Below are 25,081 nucleotides of genomic sequence, written 5' to 3'. Positions count from 1 at the left end.
TATACGTTTTGTAACATGATGTATTGTAATAGCAAAGAAAAACAATAGCCAAAAACAATACAAATGTAGATATCCCATGGTATAGGGCGTTTATGTCGCAACTTTTACTGTTATCTCAAGCCGATAGTCCACGTATTTCCTTCCCAAAAAGGTGTGTGACGCTGGTAGTCTCTCATATTGTGCCGTTCATACACTCTCACCCCTACAAAACAGTAAAAACCTACAATAATCGATAGTAATCGACTTGAGATAACAGTAAAAGTTGCGACATAAAGGGCCTTTATAGGGACATATAGAGCCTATACCATGGGATATCTTCTCACGCTATTGTTTCTCTGTGGTAATAATATCAAGTAAGCAATAATGGAAATAATCCTGTATGATTCCATGTGTATTGTCGATGAATTCATTTTCACTATAAAATTATTTCAATTCAACAACCTGATTGAATAATTTTAATTTTACTTGAGCTATTCATTTGACTATGGCATATTTGAATAACAATTCAATTTTAAGAGACTTTGTTTTATTCAGAAGAAAAATCCATGTTATTTTTCTGTCCTTGAACTCTCCATCTAGGAGACTCGTCTAGCTAAACGAATGATTGCTTATGCTTGTCTGCTGTATAGAGTAGATGAGATAAACAGCTGATGTTTATCTGGAGCGTTTCTTATTTGGTTTCCCCACGATAAAGGCTTCCTTCTTGGGAGATGTAAACTGTGAAAGTAATGTATTAGATACGTTACTCTGTTTAATATGTATAGATCTAAGTTACATGTGGTATTTATCTTCTCTGATAGTAGTTTCTTATAACTAATACGCCTATGAAAATATCTATAAAAACTTTATCTATGAAAAATTTATCTCATGGCGATTTTCCTCTTCTATATCCAGTTTTATTTTGTAATTGAAAGCCATAATGCTATTTGAAAAATATCATTTATATTCATCTATGAGTTCTATTTTGAGTAAATTCCTTCAAGCTTCAAAATTACATATGTTTTGTTGACCGAGCGAAGTGAGGTCTAAGATTCAAGTCGACGGTTTGGCATTTCTCTTAATGTTTATATGTTGCACATTCACGGCGAAACGCGGTAATAGATTTTTATGGAATTTGTCAGGTATGTTCCTTTTTTAATTGCGCGTCGACGTATATACAAGGTTTTTGAAAATTTTGCATTTCAAGGATAATATAAAAGGAAAAAGGAGCCTCCTTCATACGCCAATATTAGAGTAAAAATCAGACTTTAGAATTAAATTCATCATAAATCAGCTGACAAGTGATTATACAGATGTGTGGAGAAGCCAGTCTATTGCTGTATTTCCATAAGGTCTATAATAGTATTTCAATCAGGTACTTGTTGTGGATGAGAATACTACGTGAGGTCTACTGTTCACAGAACTACTAGTATAGTAGGTAGTGAGATCTTAACTTTCAAATGAAAACATGCCCTCTAGTACTCCAAACAATTGCTGTATATCCATAAGTTCTATAGTATTTCAATCAGGTACTTGTGGATGAAAATACTGCGTGAGGTCTGCTGTTCACAGAACTACTAGTATAGTAGGTAGAGAGATCTTAACTTTCAAATGAAAACATGCCCTCTAGTACTCCAAACAATTGGTTTATTTTAGTTTATACACTTACAAGTCCTACCAGTCTTATTGCAGAAAAAGTAGGCCTACTTTTAATCAAGTTATTCTATTGATGTAATTTCTTGAGACAAATATCTTTATAAAAACTTTTTTCAGAGAATTCAATTTAAAAAATTTCATGCCGGAGTTTTATTAGTAGTTACCACAATAGAGAGGAATGTAGCACTTAGATGTAGTAGTGTAGCTGATTTGCAATAATGTACTTCTAATTCCAAGAGCTTCATTTAATCCATCTCTACATGATCAATTTTCTCAATTAATCATTCCATCAATAATATTGGAGTTAAATTAGTAAATTTATAATTCATTTACTTCAATCCAAGTTATATCCTTGTAAATTAGTAAATTTATTATTCATTTATTTCAGTCAAAGCTATATTCTTGTGCAACAAATTAAAATGCATTCTTTATGTTGAAATTGTAGAAAATATTCATAAAGTTTGCAAATGTCCCACCACAAAACTAGGACATACACAATATTATTGCTGGAGCTGATCATTCAAAACGCTTCATGCTTTGCTATTTTCGAATTTATGTCGAGGCTAACTAACATTCCATATTCTATTCATGAAAGCATTCCGCTTCTGTGTTTCAACATGTTGTTTTCAAGAGGAACGTGATGAAGTCTTACTGGAGATTAAAAAATAAAATTATTTATTTAGAACGGTTTCTAAATTATTAATTAGCATGGTTTCTAGAATACGTATTACATCTGATGTACCTAAATATATTTAGGTTTAATGGCCTATTTAGGTTTAGGCTAATGTAAATCGGGGGACCGAGCTTCGCTCTGGAGTGTAAAAGCATAGAAAATTTGTAACGAAAGATTGAATTTATAGTTTATATTTCTTTATTCATTTTCTCAGTCGTACAATTATTTTGACAGTTATATAAGGAGGCACAACAGGCTTATCCCAAAACTGTCCCTTTTCAAATTTATACTACAGTCCAAATCAAAATCTAGGTTAAGCTACTATCACTCATCAAAATAACAATTTTTTCACACTTCAAAAAACAAACGCATCATCAATTACAAATATATATATATATATATACTATGAATTCGATTTAGTGATATACTATATTTGCTACAATAATTGTTAATAGGCTATGTACTATTCTACACTAACAGCATCTAGTTACTATTTTGAACTTTCTGAAGTAAACATGTTTTCTAAAAAAGAGAAGTAAACGAAAATAAGTTTTTCTTGCTGAATTATTCTTCTCGTGAGATCAGCTGAGAGGAATATCCCACACATGCACTCGCTCACTGACGACAAAATTTCCAGCTGTTTTTCCAAGGTCGTATTTATCCTTTTAATGTCCTTCAGCGAGTTATCCCAGGGTTGAGGCCTAGTGCAATCGAATTTTCATATCATAAACCTACTTTGTTCCAAATTTCGTGAGAATCGTTAGAGCCGTTTTCGAGATCCGGTCACATACAGATATATAATTATATAAACATGAAAAACATCTTAACATAAACAGAAATTGCTCGTTTAATAGAATAGGATTAGATTTAATGAGTCTGAATGATTTAACCAGGTCTGAATGATTCACTTGCATTGTGTTAAAATGTTCAACACTTGAATGAAAAATACAATTATTTATCTAAGGCATGTTTTCAAGAATGCCTATTACATCTAATGTACCTTAATTCATTCAGGTTTAATGGCTCTTTAGATTTAATAAGTGTCCTAAAACCAGGCCTGAATGATTCACTTGTATTATGTTAGAATATTCAACACTTGAATGCAATAATTTAGCATTCAGTGATAGTTTAGAAACTTGGGTTTTGTTTACATCCGAACGAGTTCAGTGGCTGGCTAGGGAGCGAGGCTACGTGACTAAAGAGTCATCTTAGAATGTTGGTTGAACGGGTGTGTTGAATAGAGAGGGTGTAAAGAAATGATCAGTGGGGAGCCATAAGGCTCTCATCGGCCATTGACAAGATATGACGCAAATGTTTCCGGGATGTGATATGATCTCTCTCCATCCATCTCATTTGCTCTTCTCCAGAGCACTCCCGAATTTGTTTCTTTGGTCTCTCTCCTGCAGGAAGTCCTAAAATACATTAGGCCAGAAATCAGGCCAGACAGCGTAACCAGAAAGTCAATAAAGTCACGTGACGCCTTCAAATGCAACAATAACTGTTGAAGAATAGAGAGAGATGAATGGACGCAATCTGTCATAATCAATAATCCGTGAAATAGTGTTGGAGTGAACAAGTAGAAGGATAGAATGAAGAATGAAGTTGAAAGGAAGTAGCTAAAATGAATTGATAGGTGTGTCCTGCGTTGATTGAGAATTTTATCGGATAGAATTTGGGTCAAGAAAAATGCATGTATTGATTATCGGTGTGGCTGTGTAATATCACTGATTTTCACCAAACAAATAATTTTTTTCAGTAATAATTTAGCTATTTTTATAAACTATACATCTATAGTGAGGTCCACGTAATAATGGCAGTATTTGATTAACATTGGTGTTGCTATCCTTGTCAAAGCAGAATGCACTAGTCTTTTTTAGCTCCACAACGTTGCCAAATCAGTTTTAAAAAATAGTTAATTAAGGCTGACAATCGGCAACGTAGTTCTCCTATCTATATCCACTGCCATTATAACGTGAACCTCATCATAGATAGTGTGAATGCTGTAATTTGCTATTAATAGTTTAGAAATTTCAAGTTTTTCTATTCTTCATTTTATAGTTTAATCACTTTAATAAATAAACATATAATGACGATGTGACTGATTTTTACTTTCCTTGCCCTATTACCATAGGTAAGGAAAGTATTGCTTTCCGAAAAAAATTAAGGTACCCTAATTTCTAAATTTCTATACGTTTCAAGGTCCCCTGAGTCCAAAAAAGTGGTTTTTGGCTATTGGTCTGTATGTGTATGTGTATGTGTGTGTGTATGTGTATGTGCGTCTGTGTACACAATATCTCATCTTCCAATTAACGGAATGACTTGAAATTTGGAACTTAAGGTCCTTACACTATAAGGATCCGACACGAACAATTTCGATCAAATGCAATTCAAGATGTCGGCTAAAATGGAGAAAATGTTGTCAAAAACGTTTTTTTTAGATTTTCTCGAAAACAGCTCCAACGATTTTGATCAAATTTATACCTAACATAGTCATTGATAAGCTCTATCAACTGCCACAAGTCCCATATCTGTAAAAATTTCAGGAGCTCCGCCCCATCAATGCATATAGATTTCCAATTCTGGCTTCAGATACAATTGAAACAAAAAAAATCAAGTGGAGTAGATTGAGCATGAAAATCTCTACAATTAATGTTCAGTAACATTTTCACCTAAAATTGAAAATAAACTTTAAATTCTATAAAATGTGATTATTCAATTGGTAATTATTGTTGATTCTATTAAATCATTCACTATGAAGAGATAGCAGACCTCATGTGTGTCTCCAGCGTTATTGCCCTGTCACCAGCTGGCTCAAATATTTGAATAGTAGACTTGAGATGCGCGGGAACACTAGCGTCAGTGATCAATTTTCATAACGGCAAGGAAAGTTGTGTGAGTGCGCCACACCAGAGTTTTATATCTTTGGCTTTGCTCTTGAAGCTGATTGGGTTGAACCAGTAATACAATAATATTATTATTCTATTTTGATTAAGTTCGTCCAATTTATTGTCTAAAAATTTAAAATGTCTTGTCTATTTTTATATTACCATAATCAATAGAGAATTTGGCCCGATTGCGCAAAAGCGGGTGAAATTTTAACCTTGATTAATCTCACGAGAACCAATCAGAGAAGGCTTTTTTGAAAAGACGGCCTCTCTGATTGGTTTTTGTGGAATTAATCACGGTTAAAATTTAACCGGCCTTCGTACAACCGGCAGGTTTAATAGGGAAGTTTTCGGTAGGGAAGCTTATGCAAAGTGTGATTTCTTCCATTGTGTTTCTTCAGTCTGGGTTTCGTTTCATCTCTGAATAACTATTTTTATCATTTTCTCTTAAGTGTTTATTCTATTATTTCTCAATTTTAATCAATAAATTCTTTGTTTCAGGGCACTTTCAAACATTGCCGCCAATTTTGAAGATATTACAATGAATAATACTCTAATGCCGAGTGAGTATCAACGCCTTTATAAAAAAATATCTTAGTAAACCTTAATACTGTGGTTTCGAATATTTGTTTTTATTCTGTGAATTTTGAGTTTGAAAAAATATATAAGCCTACATAATTTATTTATTCTCTATTTTAATTCAACATGACGTGAACATCAAGATTCATTGAAAAGTACCCGAAGGGGTTTCCGCAATAAAAACTATAAGCTCAATCGCTTATTTTTTATAACATTGGAACAAATTATAAATAAAACACGATATCAAGTTTCAAGTTTGTAGTCCGTAAAGTTCATAGAAATGTAACTAAACACACGATTACATTAATTTCAGCGGGGCTCAATCATCAGAAAATTGACCAGATAAAAAAATTTATACATTGGTTCTTTAATTTGAAAATCATTTTATTCCTCATTGAATCTTTCAAACCTTTTATTACTTACTAACAGGTAACCCGTGCTCTGTAAGGGTTTAATTGAAAACTTGACAAACTGAAAACATGACCTACTGAAATCTTGAAGAATTTAAAATAGGCTTATAACCATCCTCTGGAAATTAGAATTTATATGCAAAATTTCAAGTTAATCAGTCCAATTCAATTCAATTTATTTGCCATATATACAAGATTTATACAATTACAAATTCACATAATAATTGGGTACATCATACAGAAATTCAGAATATACTCTATTCTAGAAATAATAAAAATAAATTAGATATAACATAACTGAAATCCCAGTTGTACTCATTTTACCGGCAGCAATTGCTAGCAGAGACACGTGTCTGATCGCTAGCAATGAGTTCAGTTCAAATCATTGAAAGATTTTTTGTTTTTTTTCTTCTTGACTGAAACACAAAAAAGAACTTTGTTGAAATTCACAAAATCACAATTTTATTTTAGGTATTCACCAAATCAATCTATTATGTGTAATTTTATGATTAAAAGTCTATTTTGAAAAATATTCTAGTTTTTACCCATTCATCAATATCTTTTGTAAGTTTTTTGTTTATTTTATGGGTGAATAAGTTTAAGGGAATCATATTAATCAACATATTGCAGTTGTGTTCATACTGTCTTCTACTTACTGAAAGTTTGGAGAATCTGACCATGAATTTCATTGTAATCGATGGACGAGTGTTGTAATTGAGAGCACGGATTGTTGGTAAATGTTTAGTTTTATTAATAGAAAGGATTAAGTTTTTTATATATTGCTGTCTTATGGTGAGAACATTCATTTCTTGGAAAACGTCCCTACTAGGATAGATCCTTGGTTTGCCCAAGGCTGCTTTGACTAAAAATTTCTGCAAAATGAAAACTTTCTTTAAATGAGTATCATATGCGCCACCCCACACCTCCAAACAATATGTGAATAGAACATGTGCATATGCTAAGTAGATATTCCTTATGATGTCATGGTTTGTTAACTGATTAATTTTGTAAAAAGTATGTATAAGGTATTTCAACTTGGAGCATAGATATACTGTATGTGCTGTCCATTTTAAATGATTATCCAACATAACACCAAGATATTTTATTGATTTCACTACTTCTATTTCTGGACACATGCAGTTTAGAGGTTCGTGTCTGTCTTCAGTTGAATGAAATTCAAGTTTAAAATTTGGGTGTGGTTGTCCAGTAGTTCAGACGTGATGATGCGTCATTCGTGAATTTCGTATCCCGTACCTATATAATCCGATTCTTTCTGTTATTATGTTATAGATGTATCAATGCCAGTAGAAGACTTATAAAGCGTCAATATTGAATGAACATCCTCATATCTAAAATTAGTTGAAAGCTAATTGTACTATTGGTTTTAATTTAGTCTGTACTGTGGTGCTCTCTATGGCAGTCGAGTAAACTCTATCTCTCTGGGTCCAAAGGGCACTTCATTGCTTGGTTAGAAATCGGAGCAGTCTTTATCAGTTGGAGGTGGAATGTCCAGTTTAGATAGCATGCTGTAAATATTACTGTCCGTACTGAAGGACATAGTGTTATAGGGTTAATTTTCAAATGTGCTTTCGATAATATTTCAAATATTTATGTTATCATGAGATTTCAATCATTTTTTGAATCAGTTTAGTGTGATGTGTTGTTATATGTGTCATTCAACGTCGCCTCAAAATTAGTGGATAAAAGGTCGTTGAAAAATTGAAGTGAGTACATTTTATTACTTACAAGTTGAACATAAATTTCCCAGACGAATAACGAAATTTCCCGGTTGAGTCCATACATCTTATAAATCTTTCAATCATTCTCAACTATAACTTGAAGTTTATTCTATTATTACTTCAAATTATTTCCCAGACGAATGACGAAATTTCCCGGTTGAGTCCATACATCTTATAAATCTTTCAATCATTCTCTACTATAACTTGAAGTTTATTCTATTATTACTTCAAATTATTTCTCTCTTGTGAAAACTTGATACTGTAGCTGTAGCTGCACTCTATAATTGCATCTTACAGAAACATAAACTTTCAATTAATTAATTTTTCACGGGGAATTTAAAATTGAACTAAAATTAAAATTGAATTTAAAATTAGAATTCAGCTCGTTCGAAAATGGGGTGAAATTTTTACTACTTCTTCGGAGTTTCCAAAAACACAGTACAAAATCGAATTATATTCAAATTTTCGTTACTAGGATATCCTGTGTGAAAACACTTAAACACTTGAACAAATTGTAGTGAATCAGAAATATTATAAAAGTTGATTTCATGCACACGCATTCAAACTTGAAATTATCACCTCGGAGTGGTGCTGCTTCTCCTTTTATTGATTCAATTCATTGAATATGTTCAAAACTTTGAATTTCTATAACATTTGACATTATGAAGGACACTTGCTCTGTAAACATTAACAGTCAAATTAAAATTTCATTTATTGCCCAAGACACATTTTATCAAATATTATACAGGCACTGTCAATAAGATATAAATCATACAACTTAACACTAAACATAAAAAATTATCTCATCATTCTATGCTGTCCTGTTCTATGCTAATACTGTTCTAAAATATAAAAACATTTCTTCAATAGGAGCTTTTCAATTTTCTGTTTGTATTCCTTCTCTGGTAGTTCTCTTGTATCTAATGGTATGTGGTTATAAAATCTGATTGCCCAGGCCTTAAAACTAGTATGACTAGATCTATAATAGTGAAATTCATTTCGGATGTTTAATCGATTCCGTGTGTAATGAGAGTGGACATTATTATTACTAGAAAATAAATTTAAATTAGACTTAACAAACAACAAGCATTGGCATATAAAAATACATGGCAAACTCATAATTCCCAGTCTTACGAATAAAGGCTTGCAATGAGAGAGAGGTGGTTCATTGCAAATTGTTCTAACTGCTCTTTTTGTAGGTTTAAGGTTAAAGGAGTAGCTGCAATTTGCCCAGATTATAGCGCCATATAGCAAATGTGAATGGACATAATATACATTCAATAATATTTTAACTGATACTATTTCTCTTAATTTCAACATAAAGACACCTAATTGTAGAGACTGTAGCGTGACTGTGTAGACTAGCGTGACACCTGGTAACTTTAGTGACTTTATAAAATCCAATAGCGTTTTACTGCGAAATAATTTGCAAGTCTCTAACTTCACCGCTGAAATTTAGCTTCAGAGCTTATAATTTTGTGCTATCACTATTTTAATAAACGGCTTAACGTAACCCAATCCGCCCACGCCTAGCACCCATTACCTGGTTACCCACGTACTAATTACATAGGTACATTTGACCATACTCGTGAAAATATTGAAGTTAATACTCAAACCTCATGTTCCCATCTTTGATGGAATAAGGGGATAAGCCTTTTGTAATTCTAACTAAACATTTTAATTCAACTTGACTGGAAAGATAAATTGTTCTTCAACTTTCAATACCTTCTTATCTCCTTGAAAGTAGTAGATAGTTCTAATATATTTAGTAAAGGAGATAACCGCATATATAAACATTAAGCATTCCGTTATTCGTAAGGGTGAATCATATCTCCATTTAGGTACCTTATAGGAGTTTCCCATGACGTCATCCAGCCATTCATTCATTTATTGATTCAATTAAGTTGAAAAATATTCAGTAAACTAGATAAACATATATAAACATTAAGCCTTCCGTTATTCTAAAGGGTGAAGATATTATCTCCATTCAGGTACCTAATAGGAGTTTCTCATGACGTCATCCAATCATTCATTCATTTATTGATTCAATGAAGTTGAAACATATTTAGAAAACTATATAACCGCATGTATAAACATTAAGCCTTTCGTTATTCCAAAGGGTGAAGATATTTTCTCCATTCAGGTACCTGATTGGAGTTTCTCATGACGTCATCCAATCATTCATTCACTTAATTGATTCAATTAAGTTGAATACTATACCTGTATATTTCATTAAGGAAGGATACTCTTTTTCGGGTTCCGTATTTAATTCAAAAATCACATCAAAAGTCCTTCACCATGGGTCCTTTATCAGTAAGGGTCTTATTGACCGAACGAAGTGAGGTCTAAGATTCAAGTCGACGGTTTGGAATTTCTCTTAATGTTTATATGTTGTGCATTTACGGAGAAGCCAGTCTATTGCTGTATTTCCATAAGGTCTATAGTTTCAATCAGGTACTTGTGGATGAGAATACTGCGTGAGGTCAACTGTTCACAGAACTACTAGTAATTTACAATCACCAATAAATTAATACTAGTAGTTATGTGAACAGTAGACCTCACGCAGAACTCTCATCCACAAGTACCTGATTGAAACTACTGTATAGACCTTATGGAAATACAGCAATAGACTGGAGAAGCCACACATCTGTGTAATCACTTGTCAGCTGATTTATGATGAATAATAATTCTTTAGTCTGATTTTTACTTTCCTTGCCCTATTACCATAGGTAAGGAAAGTATTGCTTTCCGGAAAAAATTAAGGTAGTCGAATTTCTAAATTTCTATACGTTTCAAGGTCCCCTGAGTCCAAAAAAGTGGTTTTTGGGTATTAGTCTGTATGTGTGTGTGTATGAGTGTATGTGCGTTAAATCTCGATATCTCAACTCCCAATTAACGGAATGACTTGAAATTTGGAACTTAAGGTCCTTCCCCTATAAGGATTCGACACGAACAATTTCGAACAAATCCAATTCAAGATGGCGGCTAAAATGGCGAAAATGTTGTCAAAAACAGGGTTTTTCGCGATTTTCTCGAAAACGGCTCCAACGATTTTGATCAAATTTATACCTAGAATAGTCATTGATAAGCTCTATCAACTGCCACAAGTCCCATATCTGTAAAAAATTCAGGAGCTCCGCCCCATCAATGCGAAGTGTGATTTTGGATTCCCAATTATCAGGCTTCAGATACAATTTAAACAAAAAAATTCAAGTGGAAAATATTGAGAATAAAAATATCTACAATTAATGATCAGTGACATTTCCACCTAAAATTGAAAATAAGCTCGAAATTCGAGTAAATGTGTTTATTCAATAATGCAAACTGTTGGCAACTGTTGATTCTATTAAATCATTCACTATGAAGAGATAGCAGACTTCGTGTGTCTCCAGCGTTATTGTCCTGTCACCAGCTGGCAGATCTTTGAATAGTAGACTTGAGATGCGCGTGTACATTCTCTACGAAGAGATAGCGGACCTCGTGTGTATCCAGCGTTTTTGACCTATCACCAGCTGTCTCATAATCTTTGAATAGTAGACTTGAGATGCGCGAGTACACTAGCGTCAGGTGATCAATTTTCATAACGGCAAGGAAAGTTGTGTGAGTGCGCCACACCAGATTTTTACTCTAATATTGGCGTATGAAGGAGGCTCCTTTTTCTTTTATATTATCCTTGAAATGCAAAATTCACAAAAACCTTGTATATACGTCAACGCGCAATTAAAAAAGGAACATACCTGTCAAATTTCATGAAAATCTATTTCCGCGTTTCGCCGTAAATGCGCAACATATAAACATATAAACATTAAGAGAAATGCCAAATCGTCGACTTGCATCTTAGACCTCACTTCGCTCGGTCAATAATGATTAGTTCAATAATCATTGGAACAAACACAATCCCTAATTTCAAAATGATTATTTTGCACTATAGTAATTAAAACGCTTTCTATTGTGAGGAGACACTCTCATATTGTTATGAGTTGGCTACAGTAGTTAAAGTTGATAATTGTATCTAATAGACTTGGTTTTCCGGACCATTGCTTATTCAAATTCGAGGTTGATAGTTGTTGTAAGCAGCGAATTTTAAGTTTAAATCAACTGAAAGAGTCCTTATCAGTTACAGAGATAGACTTTCAAAGTTGTTGAACAAAATCGTAACTGACAAGTGACACCTTCGTCCCTCGAAAATATATCATTCTCACAATGATTCAATTCATATTCGACTTGTGTGGGATTGACCAATGACCGTGATTCACTTCCCTACATTGATGGAGGCCCTTACTAGTCTCAAGTGTCCTATAAGCTGCTGCATCGGTGAAATCCTATCTGCCTATTTCAACGTAGATATTTTTGAGAAAATAATATTGGAGCTTTACTAGAATTTGGAGGCCAACTGGACAGGAAACAAGAGTAGGCCTTTTTGACAGCATTGTCGATAGCTCAGTCGATAGCTCAATGAACTGTCACTATAACGTTCTGAGGAGGTTGAAGGTTATCAGAAAAGAAGCATGTGAATTGAGAGACTTATTGTTCGAATATCACATCACATGGCTTTCAAATTAAAAACATATCTTTGTCACATTGCATTTCAAAAACTCGATTTTGTTGCTCTTGTTGGCCTACTTCTTTCCAGATCAACCTTCATTATAAAGTTTTCTCAATTTAAATAACTCACTAAGTTATTGTTTCGGAAATCTCATATGTTCACTCATTTCTTGTCCCAAAAAAAATCTGGTGTGGCGCACTCACACAACTTTCCTTGCCATTATGAAAATTGATGACGCTAGTGTTCCCGCGCATACTTATTCAAAGATCTGAGCCAGCTGGTGACAGTACAATAACACTGGATACACACGAGATCTGCTATCTCTTCATAGTGAATGATTTAATAGAATCAACAGTTGCCACCAGTTTGCAATTGAATAATCACATTTTCTCAAATTTCAAGCTTATTTTCAATTTTAGGTGAAAATGCTACTAGACATTAATTGAAGAGATTTTAATGCTCAATCTTCTCCACTCGATTTTTTTTTGTTTAAATTGTATCTGAAGCCTGATAATTGGGAATCTGAAATCCAAGTTTGCATAGATGGAGCGGAGCTCCTGAAATTTTTACAGATATGGGACTTGTCGCAGTTGATAGAGCTTATCAATGACTACTCTAGGTATAAATTTGATCAAAATCGTTGGAGCCATTTTCGAGAAAATCGCGAATAACCCTGTTTTCGACAACATTTTCGTCATTTTAGCCGCCATCTTGAATTGCATTTGATCGAAATTGTTCGTTTCGGATCCTTATAGTGTAAGGACCTTACGTTCCAAATTTCAAGTTATTCCATTAATTGGGAGATGAGATATCGTGTGCACAGACACACACATACACTCATACATACACACACACATACACTCATACACACACACACACACACACATACAGACCAATACCCAAAAACCACTTTTTTGGATTCAGGGGACCTTAAAACGTATAGAAATTTAGAAATTGGGGTACCTTAACTTTTTTCGGAAAGCAATACTTTCCTTACGGTACCTATGGTAATAGGGCAAGGAAATTAATAAGCATGAAACTATAATATTAGCAGAAACTATTAGAGTGGGCACACACCAGTTAGTCAAGAAAAGATTAGTCACGATTAGTCACAATACTTCACATAGTTGCTTTTGAAGCAACACACACCGATTAGTCATTGCAATTAGACATGTCTTCATGTAAGCAACAATGTGAAGTATTGTGACTAAACGTGTCTTGTCTTGTCTTGACTAACTGGTGTGTGCCTAGCCTTATAGGCGCTTGTTTGTCCCTCATGATCTTGTTCAATTACGGTGCTTCGGATCAAATTATTGTGTTTCTAAGTAAATGAATAAAATTTCTAATATTTCATAAATGATGGATCATTCCATATCTCATATTAAAACTAATAAAAAATTAGTCGTTTACATTACCAAGTGCTACAAGCAAATCTTTAAAAGCTAATAATATAGACGGTCTGATTCAAACTTAGTCAGCAATAATTATTAATTGTCTCACGATTATAGTTCATTGACTTGTATCAATAATAGCACTTAGTTGCATGTCAGAATTTTTATTTGCATCAAATAAATTACTCATTACAACCGTAATAATCCCAACAGAATAATGTGAAATAATATTGTTTTCAAAATAAGTACCTACATTTTATTCAGTTCATTTCCAGAATAGTCCTTGCAATGAATGTTAAAAAAAGGTTGGCTATAGAGGGAAAAGTTTGGAAGGCAATTTTTGACCCCGAAGTTCTATCTAGGAGGTAAACAACACCCCTTCTCCCTGTGCTAAGGAGGTGGGGGTTGTTCAAAGGTTCCAAATTTTTGGTTTCTCGTATGTTATATCGAAAACTGTGCGTCTTACGGACATGAATATTCTATACACAATAATAATTGTTCTATAAATTTAATTCACAACGATATCATCTTCCCTTGTTGTATTTTCCTAAGATGAAAATAAACCTTTCTTCAAAAATGTCATTGTTACAATTACTGTGCTCTAATCACTCTATTTCACTATTATCAGTCATTCAATAATAGTCATCATTAGTAACAGACAACACCATCCGTGTTTCTTTGTCCTGAAATTTAGAAATTGAAGAAATCTGTTGCTATAATTTTACAATTCAAGGATATAGTATAGATCTATAACTGCAAGATTATCATATACTATGTCGAGATTCGTTTTTCATCCTTGATGCTAACTACTAGTAGTATTTTTTTAGTAGGTTCAAAACAAGTTCAGGTTGACTCTGGCAGCTCGAAGAAACACGTAACTCCATAATTTATTAAACACACAGTACACACACGTTATTGAATAACATGATCAGAATGGCGGTAAACTCCTTATCTATAATATAATTCAGGAAAGAATGGGCTTATACACGTACGGGATAGGAAATTCACGAATGACGCATCATTACGTTTGATCTACTGGACTGATTAACTTGAAATTTTTCATATAGATTCTCATTTTACCGAGGATTGATTGATTGAGTACTTTATTTATATAGATTACAATATATACTGGCTTATACACTTATATACAATAGCTTACAATACAGCAAAATTATAGATGAATTTACATAATATAGACTAAGAAAATAATTATTGAACTGTATATGATATGAAAAAGCAATTTGTAATATAATAACTATAGATAATTATATTGTTATGCATCTACATAAATTGGCGGAGCTTTGGACATATTAATGTCCATTCTTCGGAAAGAATATTAAAAATATCCTCCCCACTAACTCTCTACCAAAAGGATGGTTGTAGGCCTATTTTAAATTCTTCAAGATTTCAGTGGGTCAAGTTTTCAGTTTGTCAAGTTTTTAATTAAACCCTTGCAGAGCACAGGTTACCTGTTAGTAAGTAATAATAAAAGGTTTGAAAGATTCAATGAGGAATCAAATGATTTTCAAATTGAAGAACCAATGTAAAAATTTTATCTTGTCGATTTTCTGATGATTTCCCCGCTGAAACTATTCCAAAAATTAGTCCCTTGCGGATCACGGGTTTCATAGTAGTTTATTATATTCATGAGGAGCGATAGGCTTTTATTATTGAACTTTCTAATCATAGTCTTCAGTATATTATTTTATTTATTTATTTATTTACAATGCAAATAACACTAATGTAATAACATTGAAAGATAAAATAATAAGGTAGTCCTTGTGCTAGTTTTCTTCCAAATTTATTGGTGACCAAGTCCAAGATAAGGTTAGAATTTCACGTGTACAATTTTTATAACATTTTGGTCCAAAATAAACATTAAAACTATAAATTTTGAATTCAGATTATCAATCATCACATCACCCTAGTCTTCAAAATATTACTATATGTTCAATTTAATGATAATTATTTATTTTAATAGCCTACATAATTTACTACAGTACAGTTTCATAAATATTTGTGACTTGTCTAACTAGGGTCAAAACATACAAATCAATTGGAAAGATGTGTCTATAAATGTACGTGTTGCACAGTCCATAATGCAGCATGTGCAGTGTAGAGGCATTGCCATGATGTTAGGGAGCTTGTTAACGAGGTTGATGGACTTGTGAATGGGAACTGAGGGCTGAGGGGACACATTCAATTGGTTAATTCCTGGTGGGGATCTCACTGGCTAACATCTGGCTGTTTGAGCATTATGTTCAAGAGGGCTCCCAATCCCAATCGGTTCTACTGTTCTCAGTTTGTTTCTTGTTGTTTAGATGTGTGGTTCGCTTGAGAGATTCTCATTTTCATCAATGGAAATATATATTTCAGATCTTAAAATTGGTGTGGTTTTTTGTGTTCGAGGTCGTATCGTTAGTTGATATTGGGTTTTTCAAAACTTCATCAGCAATATCAATATTAATAGTATAAATTTTAAAGTATTTTTTTCATCCAAAAGTACTAAATTATAGCTCAATGGTATTTACATTCTATGGTGAGTTGTGAAACTATCACAAATTGCATTCGCCGTTGATGGATTTTGATTAAAAAAGAAAAGTGTTATTCCTTTACAAAAGTTACTCTAGTATATTACGAATATTATTAATTTTTTTCCAAGGTGTCAAGTTTATAGACTTTGGTTAAAAAAGAAAAGTGTTATTCCTTCAAAAAAGTTGCTTTAGAATGTACGATAACTAATATTATTAATTTTCATCTAAGGTGTCAAATTTACAGATATATATGAAAATCAACAAATAAATGAAAGTAAACTTGTGATTATTTTTGTATCGGGATGTTAGAATTTTCTACTCGAGTTGTGAAACTATCACAAATTGCATTTCTTGTTGATAGATTTTGGTTAAAAAAGAAAAGTGATATTACTTTACAAAAGTTGCTTTAGAATATAACGAATATTATTAATTTTTTCCAAGGTTTCAAGTTTATAGAGGCTTTGATGGGCTTTGGTTGGAAAAGAGAAGTGTTATTCCTTCAAAAAAGTTGCTTTAGAATGTACGATAACTAATATTATTAATTTTTATCCAAGGTGTCAATTTTTCAGATAGATGATAATATGAAAATCAACAAATAAATGAAAGTAAACTTGTGATTATTTTTGTATCGGGCTGTTAGAATTTTCTAGTAGGAACAATGATGAAATTGAAATTTAATCCTTACATAATTTATACTATAAATTGTAGGATAATGGAGATATAGGTATTAGAAACAAAAACGAAAATACTTTATACCTACTCAACTACTAAGTAAAACCTACAAGACATTAATTAATTGAAAAATTGGATTACAAATACACTTTACAACGTCCTTTACAAGTATCTTTGCTTTTTAATTTTGCATTTTCCTTTAACAAACTTTTAACTAGGTCATCAGTCATTAGTATTCATTGTTGTTCAATACTAGCAATTCGTATTGTAAGTAGTTATCATTTTACAAAGAAGCCGATTTGCGTCTGAATGATCATTCCATTAAGGGTTAGATATAATAATATTATCTCCTTAAAATGTTAAGCAGGGCTACTTTTTTGTATTTATAAAATAGAATTATAGTACCCTTTGAAATTAATATCCTACCCTTTATATTCTTATTCTATTATTTTATTTATTTCAAAGGGTACTATATTTCTATTTTATCAATATTATCTCGTTGAAAGGGTGACCATTTATAGTTGCATTACTTGCTTCTCTGCTCATGCTTCAAATATACTTCTGCTAGTTCCATCCATGATTATAATAAATCTTCCACGACATATGCATCATCATCCACGAAAAATAATTCACTAACAATGAAATATATTTTTATGTAACTAGCATAAAATATATTATATATTCCTCTTTAAATGTGTCGTATCTACGAATAAATGCATATTTAGAATGATATTTATAATAACATTCTACAGTCCACATTCTTTTTTCTCTCTGGTGATTTTAAAAGCAAATGGGGAATTTTTATTCAAATGATGTGCCAATCTAATGGTTAATTAAGTTTTAAAATATTGTTTTGTTGTTGGTTATTTTTGTAATGATTAAAAATAGGCTTGAAATACAGCATCTCATTTGCGTCAGATTGGATTAATTCGAGAATGAAGACAAAGTTTTTGCGTGTTTGTGTGTCTGTTAATAGATATCCGAAGAGAGCCGACAGAAGAGTATCTTCTTGAAAACGGCTCCATTCACTCCGAGCAACTCCTACTCTTTGATGTGTTTGTGTTGGAAGCTTCTAGAATTAATTATATTGTGACCGTGTGTTGTTGGTAAACTTAGCAAGAGTTTCTTGAGTAGATAATAGTGTAGAAAAGCACTTTTGGCTTCGATCACAAGAATGTTGCCCGGAACAGTGATTTGTCATTGACCAGAGCTCTCTAAACTGCTCGTGCTCTGTTATAGATCGAAATTCGAATTGCTACTCAAAACGTTGTCGCTGTTCAAAACCAAAATGAATTTCTTCAAATAAATAATCGAACTAGATGTTAACTGTATTACAAAAAAGATATTCTATTCAATATTAATTGTTGTTGCCAGTATTTGAACAGTGTTTTTTCATTGACCAAAGCTCGCTTAAGGGCCCCATATACTAGGGAACTTTGATCGGCCAACATGGTTCAGGGAACCAAGTTCGTGTAGGGTTTGCCCATACACTGTAGTGGGGAGAGCGAACAACCGTTGGTTACTTCAGTGTCTTTCGGAGTCTAGAGATGAGTGTTTCAAAGTTTGCAGCTGCTGTGGGAAGAAAATATATTGAATATATATAGATAGAATATATCGCTCTGGCGGACGAACCGAACAAAGTTTTTAATCCAGATTGAAGACCAAGTTCGTCACAAATTTGGTTCGTGGTTCGCCAATTCTCCACATACACTGGGGATCTTGGTTCGCCGATCCAAGTTCCCTAGTGTTTGGGTCCCTTAAACTGCTCGAGCTCAGTTATAGATCGAAATTCAAATTGCTACTCAGAACCGAGATGAATTTCTTCAAAAATAATTCAACTCGATGATAACTGAATTCCAACACAGTTATTTTATTCCATATTCACTGTTACTTTATCTGTATTGATGGATTGTTTTGAAACTTCCTATTAGCACTTGATGCAAAATTCCTCATCATTAAATTCAATTCTAGTTTATCTTTCCGAAGTTATTATAAATTTTCTCACAGACGGATCGTCTAAATCAGATTAGATAAGTGACATCCTCTCAGTTTTCCCGTTGGATGGGTGTCTGCTTGAGGACAGCTTTGCTGTTGGTTATTAGCTGGAAAATCACGTTTTATTGGAACCCGTCAAAAGCTATAGATCCATTCATCTCCCATCATTATTTCTCCAATATTAATACTGCACAAGCTTTAGGTTTGAAGTGCATAATCTCATTAAGCTTATAAGCCGAAGAGTGTCTTATATCAATAAGGAAGATCTCAAGGAGAAAGATTTTGAATCACTTTATTTTCTCTCATCATTGAGAACAATTCTTAACTGCTAGCCTTTGGGCCAAACCACACGAGGCGATTTTTCAGTCGGTACGATAGGACAGAATTTATGATTGGCTGATTGGGTTGGCAGAGAGGAAGCTTTATAAACAGAAAGCTCTCTCACATCAGCCAATCGGAGATCTTTCTGTCCTGTCGTGCCGTGCCGACTCGTCTGAAAAACGCCTCGTGTGGCTGAGCTCTTACTTGTGAACAAATTAGAAGAAAGCCGATGTCCTTTATAAAATTGTGATCAGTTTATTTATTGGATAGAGCAAACAATACAATAGTCTGAAAAGAAAAAACAGGCTATTGCCAACAACTTCTTCTATTTCCTAATTTTGTTCCAAATCGTCCAAATATTATGTAGGTTATGTCCATTTCAGACTATAATCTATCCTTTTCAGACTATGTCCATAGTCTCAATTCCAGATTATTCCAAATTCCAGTTGTTTATGAAGCTCTTTTTTCCTTGTGAATAACATCAAATCAAAATTCATCATAGTATAGTTCATCATTTCATCATAGTATAGTTATCAATATGGAAATTTTCCGTAATTGTTTTCCTACTCGATAACAATTTAGCATTGAAATTCAAATGAACTGACTGACAATGGGTGACTAATGCTTTGTCATAAACTGAGCATTGTGGTGATTGTTTGCGTTTGTTGCAGCTTCTCCCAAGTGCACTTCTCCGCCGGGAGGTGACAAAATGGTGTCGCCGGGACGTGTGCGGACCATGAAAGAATACGAAGAACAAATGGCTGAACTCAAAAAGGAAAACTTCAATTTGAAACTTCGTATTTACTTCATCGAGGAGCGGCAGGAGCAAATGAAGGGCATGAAGGATGTCGATGAACTTTTCAAAAAGAATGTTGAATTAAGTGTAAGTAGAAGAGCAGATTGTCTAATTTTTCAAAATCATTTAGAAATTTTTATGATGAGAATTTGAATAGAGTGTGCTTCCTCTTCTTGCTAGACTTCTTAAGGCTGTGCAAAGGCTAAAAATAAACTTTCTACTTGTGATATTTTTCAAAGTTTTTCGATTTCATCAAGCTATCAAAATGAAAAAGTTTTCTCAGGAAAGTAATATTATAATACTAACTAGCTATTTATTTATGTTAACAAGAAGAAACACTAACAAAACAAAATACATTCTTGTTCCTATTATGCTTGTTGAAAAGACTCATAATTAGGCTTTGTGATCTTTAAATACGTTGTGATGGATGATTTAATACTTGTATATCTTTCTTCAATTTGTTAAAGAAATCATCGTTTTTTCATGTTTCAGTGTGAATTGGAGACACTAAAAAGGGATTTATCAGAAAGGGAAGAACTTCTGCTTCAATCTGCAAAAGCAGTGGAAGTTCTACAAAATCAGCACAAAAAGCAACTAGAAGATTTGAAGATAAGCACAGCCAAAGACAAGGCTTACCTAGAAGAGCACATTGTCAGTTTACAAAAGGTGAGGATCTGGTGACCTTGAACATCAATCCTTCGATCATATTACCTATATTAGAACTGTATTATTGAATGTTCACCAATTAGTTTGCAATAGGTACTCTTTTTAAGATTACAAAAAGTCTGATTTAATGACAGAATTCTGAGAAAAACCTCAAAAATTAGTTGATGATAGAATCAACAGTTCCAGATTAGTGCAGTAAATTAGTAAATTTATCCTTTTAAACTGAATTCATAAATGTTGTAAGTTTTCTTCCTAGTTTTCCCACCAGTAGAAATATTTTTCATACTACTTTGGTTCATTCCGAGTTTTTTCACAGTATAATTGAAGTCAAATGACATTAATCACAGTATAATTAGAGTCAAATGACATTAATCACAGTATAATTAAAGTCAAATGACATTAATCACATTATAATTAAAGTCAAATGATATTAATCACAGTATAATTAAAGTCAAATGACATTAATCACAGTATAATTAAAGTCAAATGACATTAATCACAGTATAATTAAAGTCAAATGACATTAATCACAGTATAATTAAAGTCAAATGACATTAATCACAGTATAATTAAAGTCAAATGACATTAATCACAGTATAATTAAAGTCAAATGACATTAATGAACATGATGGTTGATGAACAGGTGTGGTTCCCCTTTATACAACACTTCATTTAAATATTACTTTCATGTTTAGTGCATTGTTGTTTCATACATTTTTTACTCATTTAAAATTCATTCTATTGATCTTGAAACTTGGTGCCATATTCTATGTAACTTAAAATGATTTCTTCCTTTTTCAGGCACTTCATGAAAAGGATGAAACGTTTAATCAATTTGAAGACTCCACAGCCATGTACGCTCTGGCATTTGGTTTCAACAGTAGGCAAGACCAGAGGCCAAACAAGACATTGGCAATCCAGGAGGAGGTAAGTTAATCAATTAAATGCATGCTTTCATCTTGCTACACGCAACATTACACTACATTTGCTGCAATATAATAATTTATGATACTCGCTAGTTATTACATTGCAGGGCAAAACTTTGATACTTACTCACTCCCGCCATTTCCTAGCTTATATTAGAATTAGTATGCAACAAAATGATCTATTTCAATTTGGCAATCTTTAATTGCAATATAGATATGACTATATTGAATATAGACTTGAATATAGACTATATATTGTATAGATTAGACTATATAGCATGTACAAATTATTAAAAACCATAATATAAAAACATAAAGCACATCGAATTTCCATCTAGCTGTTTACCCTGTTGTCAATATTTGCAGTAGCAGAAGTCTTCGGGGTGAATTACAATATTTAATTTGGATTTTCGTTTAATAATAATTATCAATTCATTAGAATTTAAATAATTGCAATATCTTAGTATTTTCCATCCATAAAGTACCCTTTTATCTAATATATTTCAAACAACTAGTTTCGCTCTTAGGCCATTTTCAAGTTTTCAATAATTTTAAAAAAGTAGCCCATGCTAGTGGAGTGATTTTATAGAATATACAGTATCTTCTTATACTTTCATTGAGTAAGAAACACATTTTTTCAACTAAATATTAACTTGAATTCGCCATATGCTGCTTCCACACTCTCGCCAAGTGCGTACAAATGACGACGAGCGCGAGAGTGTGGTTGGCTTCTATGCCAGCGCTCGCCTTCACTTGCCTTTGCTCCGATTTTTGTCAAGACAAGGCGACCGAAGGCCAGCCGAGCATCCACAAATATTGCCTTATTGTGGATGGCAAGACGAACGTAGTCAAGTTTACCAGCTTTGCAAGCGACTTCGCGAGATTCTTCCAGAATCTCGCATTAAATACAGGAAATACTAGGCATTAAATACAGGAAGACGACTTGAAAAGTTCAGTTTAGATTAGCAGTCGATTGCTCGATCTTTTAATAGATTTCCATTCCCCCTTGCATTAAATGTCCTATTACTCATCTAGTTAAAGAGACACAAGTCTCACACTTACCTGAGCGTCATCATCTTGAAAACTGTATTTTTTGATCTCATATTACTGTGAAAACTCACTCCAACTGTCAAATCTAGGGTTGTAATCAGGTATGAAATTGATTTTCTTGAATGTAACTTTGCTCAAACGCACTGATTGCATTCTTGCAGGAAGTCGTAATTCACTGATACTTGTTTCTCCCCTAAATGATAATTTATGCAATCATTAAAGTAATATCAAATTTTGTTTTTCAGATGAATGCAATGCTTCTAAAAATGAGTGAGTATGAAAATGAACTTCAAGGAGAGAAGCATGATTATCGTATGCTAGAAGAAGAATTTGAACGTGCCAAAGAAGAGAGTTGCCGTTTGTCCAGCCAAGTGTCCGCCCTGGAAGAAGAGCTTGAGAAGAGAGACGGTCAGCTGCAGCAGGCTCTCTTCAATCTGGAGAGCAAGAGTGAACAACTCGATGCTCTCTCGCAAAAATTGGCCAGAAAAGATAAGACAAAGGTGAGTTGCTTCCGAATACTGATGAATATTTGTTAGAACTATGAAAGAGTATAGGTTACTGTATATTGTTATAATGTAATTTATACTGGTACCTCCAGTCATTTATAGATTTGTCGTAAAACTCTAAAAAAATTGGTGTCAAGTAGGGCTCGTACACCAATACAAACTCGTTGATTTCAGCTGATCTATATCAGCTAGTGTTTTTATTGTGTAGGAGCCCTACCTGTGCTGACATCACACGAATGCACTATGGCTTTGTTTACAGAGGTAGTGCTATAGTGAGGTCCACGTTATAATGGCAGTGCTTGATTAGCAATGGTATTGCTATCCTTGTCTATCATTCAACAAAGCGGATAGCGCTATCTCTTTTTCGCTTTGCTCTGTTACCGGATCGTCTTATAACAATGTAGAATTAATAATTAATGAAATATTTCATCTTAATTATGAAAATTTATTATGAGATTATGGAAAAATATGAATTCTTGCTTAATAAAATATAATTGATTATTTTAAACGAGAATGAACAATTAATATTACATCAATAAACCGTATATTGAAAGCATTGTCAAGACAGAGGATCGGTAACGTTTTCTCCTATCTTTCTCCACTGCCATTATAATGTGGACCTCACAGTGGTTTGAACATTTTCAAAACTATTATTCCTAAATAATGAATACGATGTACAGAGTGGCCCATAAGTCAGTTGACGCTAGCAATTTTCAAGGTCAGCTGTTGGTACAAACCAAACCACTCACTTTACAGCAATCTTATATCTTGAGGATTTAAAATTTAAGCTGCGTTTACACCTATTAGATTGAACATAACTTATCATACACATTATGAACATATGTGTGTCAAGTTCCATTCAATCTAATAGAATTTATAAGGATTAAGTTATTAACAAAATGTTAATGCTAATGTAAACGCATCTCAAGAATATTCTTTACTTTCTGAGTTAAATTACCTCAAATAAATCATCTCAACTACAATAATTAGTAATAGACATGTATTACATCTTGTTGTGTATTATTTCATTAAATGCAATAATTAATTTGATTATGGTCAAACCAGGTGAACCGTTTTATAATATAAAATTGATAATGATGAGTGCACTCGAATTATCAGTAGAAACCATCGCCATGAAATTATATGAAATTATATGTTCAGGGCACTCGTTGTAAAACATAGGCGGATGTTTTACAGCGAGTGCCCTGAACATATAATTTCTATGGCGATGGTTTCTACTGATAATTCGAGTGCACTCATCATTATCAATTTTATATTATAAAACGTTTCACCTGGTTTGACCATGTTCAAATGTCTTGGCCGAGCTTGCTGAAAACTGGCATTAGATGGAAAGTTGGAAAATACAGGGTGGACCACGAGAAACATTTACATTTTAGAAATGAAAAAACAATTTAATTTTTCAAGATACTATTTATTCAACTTGTGTAAAACAGTTGTGAGTATATGCCATTTAGGCTCAATTCACACTTACGCCACTCAAGTCGAGAAGAGACTGAGACTCTAGTCTCTTCTCGACGCAGTATGTGTTTTCAAATGGTGACACTCAGACCAGTCGATTCTAGCCTCCGCGACCTCACGACTGTGAGACTGAGTCGAGCGTCGATTCGACATGTTAGTCGAACCTCTGATTTGCGTCGTACCGTGCATTTTTAATGAAAGTGAGGTTGTATTCTATGGAATTGATGTTTTATCATTCTAGATAAGACAATAATTAGAATAATTAGATACAATATATT

The 25,081-nt window shown here is 33.1% G+C and overlaps 1 protein-coding gene across 7 annotated transcripts in view; it reads left to right on the top strand.

The window, feature by feature from the left end:
- Window positions 1-25,081, top strand: part of LOC111059729 (centrosomin) — an 85,398-nt gene that overhangs the window by 24,761 nt on the left and 35,556 nt on the right. For 4 of the 7 annotated variants that reach the window (XM_039425385.1, XM_039425381.1, XM_039425386.1 and 1 more), the window contains exons 2-6: window positions 5,695-5,756; window positions 20,052-20,263; window positions 20,669-20,842; window positions 21,644-21,769; window positions 23,064-23,318. In XM_039425385.1, the coding sequence (XP_039281319.1) occupies window positions 5,695-5,756; window positions 20,052-20,263; window positions 20,669-20,842; window positions 21,644-21,769; window positions 23,064-23,318 (829 nt within the window). Of the gene's footprint in view, window positions 1-5,694; window positions 5,757-7,647; window positions 7,907-16,163; window positions 16,398-20,051; window positions 20,264-20,668; window positions 20,843-21,643; window positions 21,770-23,063; window positions 23,319-25,081 lie in introns of those variants that run through there. The other 3 variants (XM_039425384.1, XM_039425387.1, XM_039425383.1) reach the window with 3 other exon arrangements.

Source organism: Nilaparvata lugens, chromosome 3, assembly GCF_014356525.2.
Source record: "Nilaparvata lugens isolate BPH chromosome 3, ASM1435652v1, whole genome shotgun sequence".
Lineage (NCBI taxonomy): Eukaryota > Metazoa > Arthropoda > Insecta > Hemiptera > Delphacidae > Nilaparvata > Nilaparvata lugens.
Note: the sequence above shows the minus strand (reverse complement) of the source record. Positions and strands in the feature narration are given on the sequence as shown.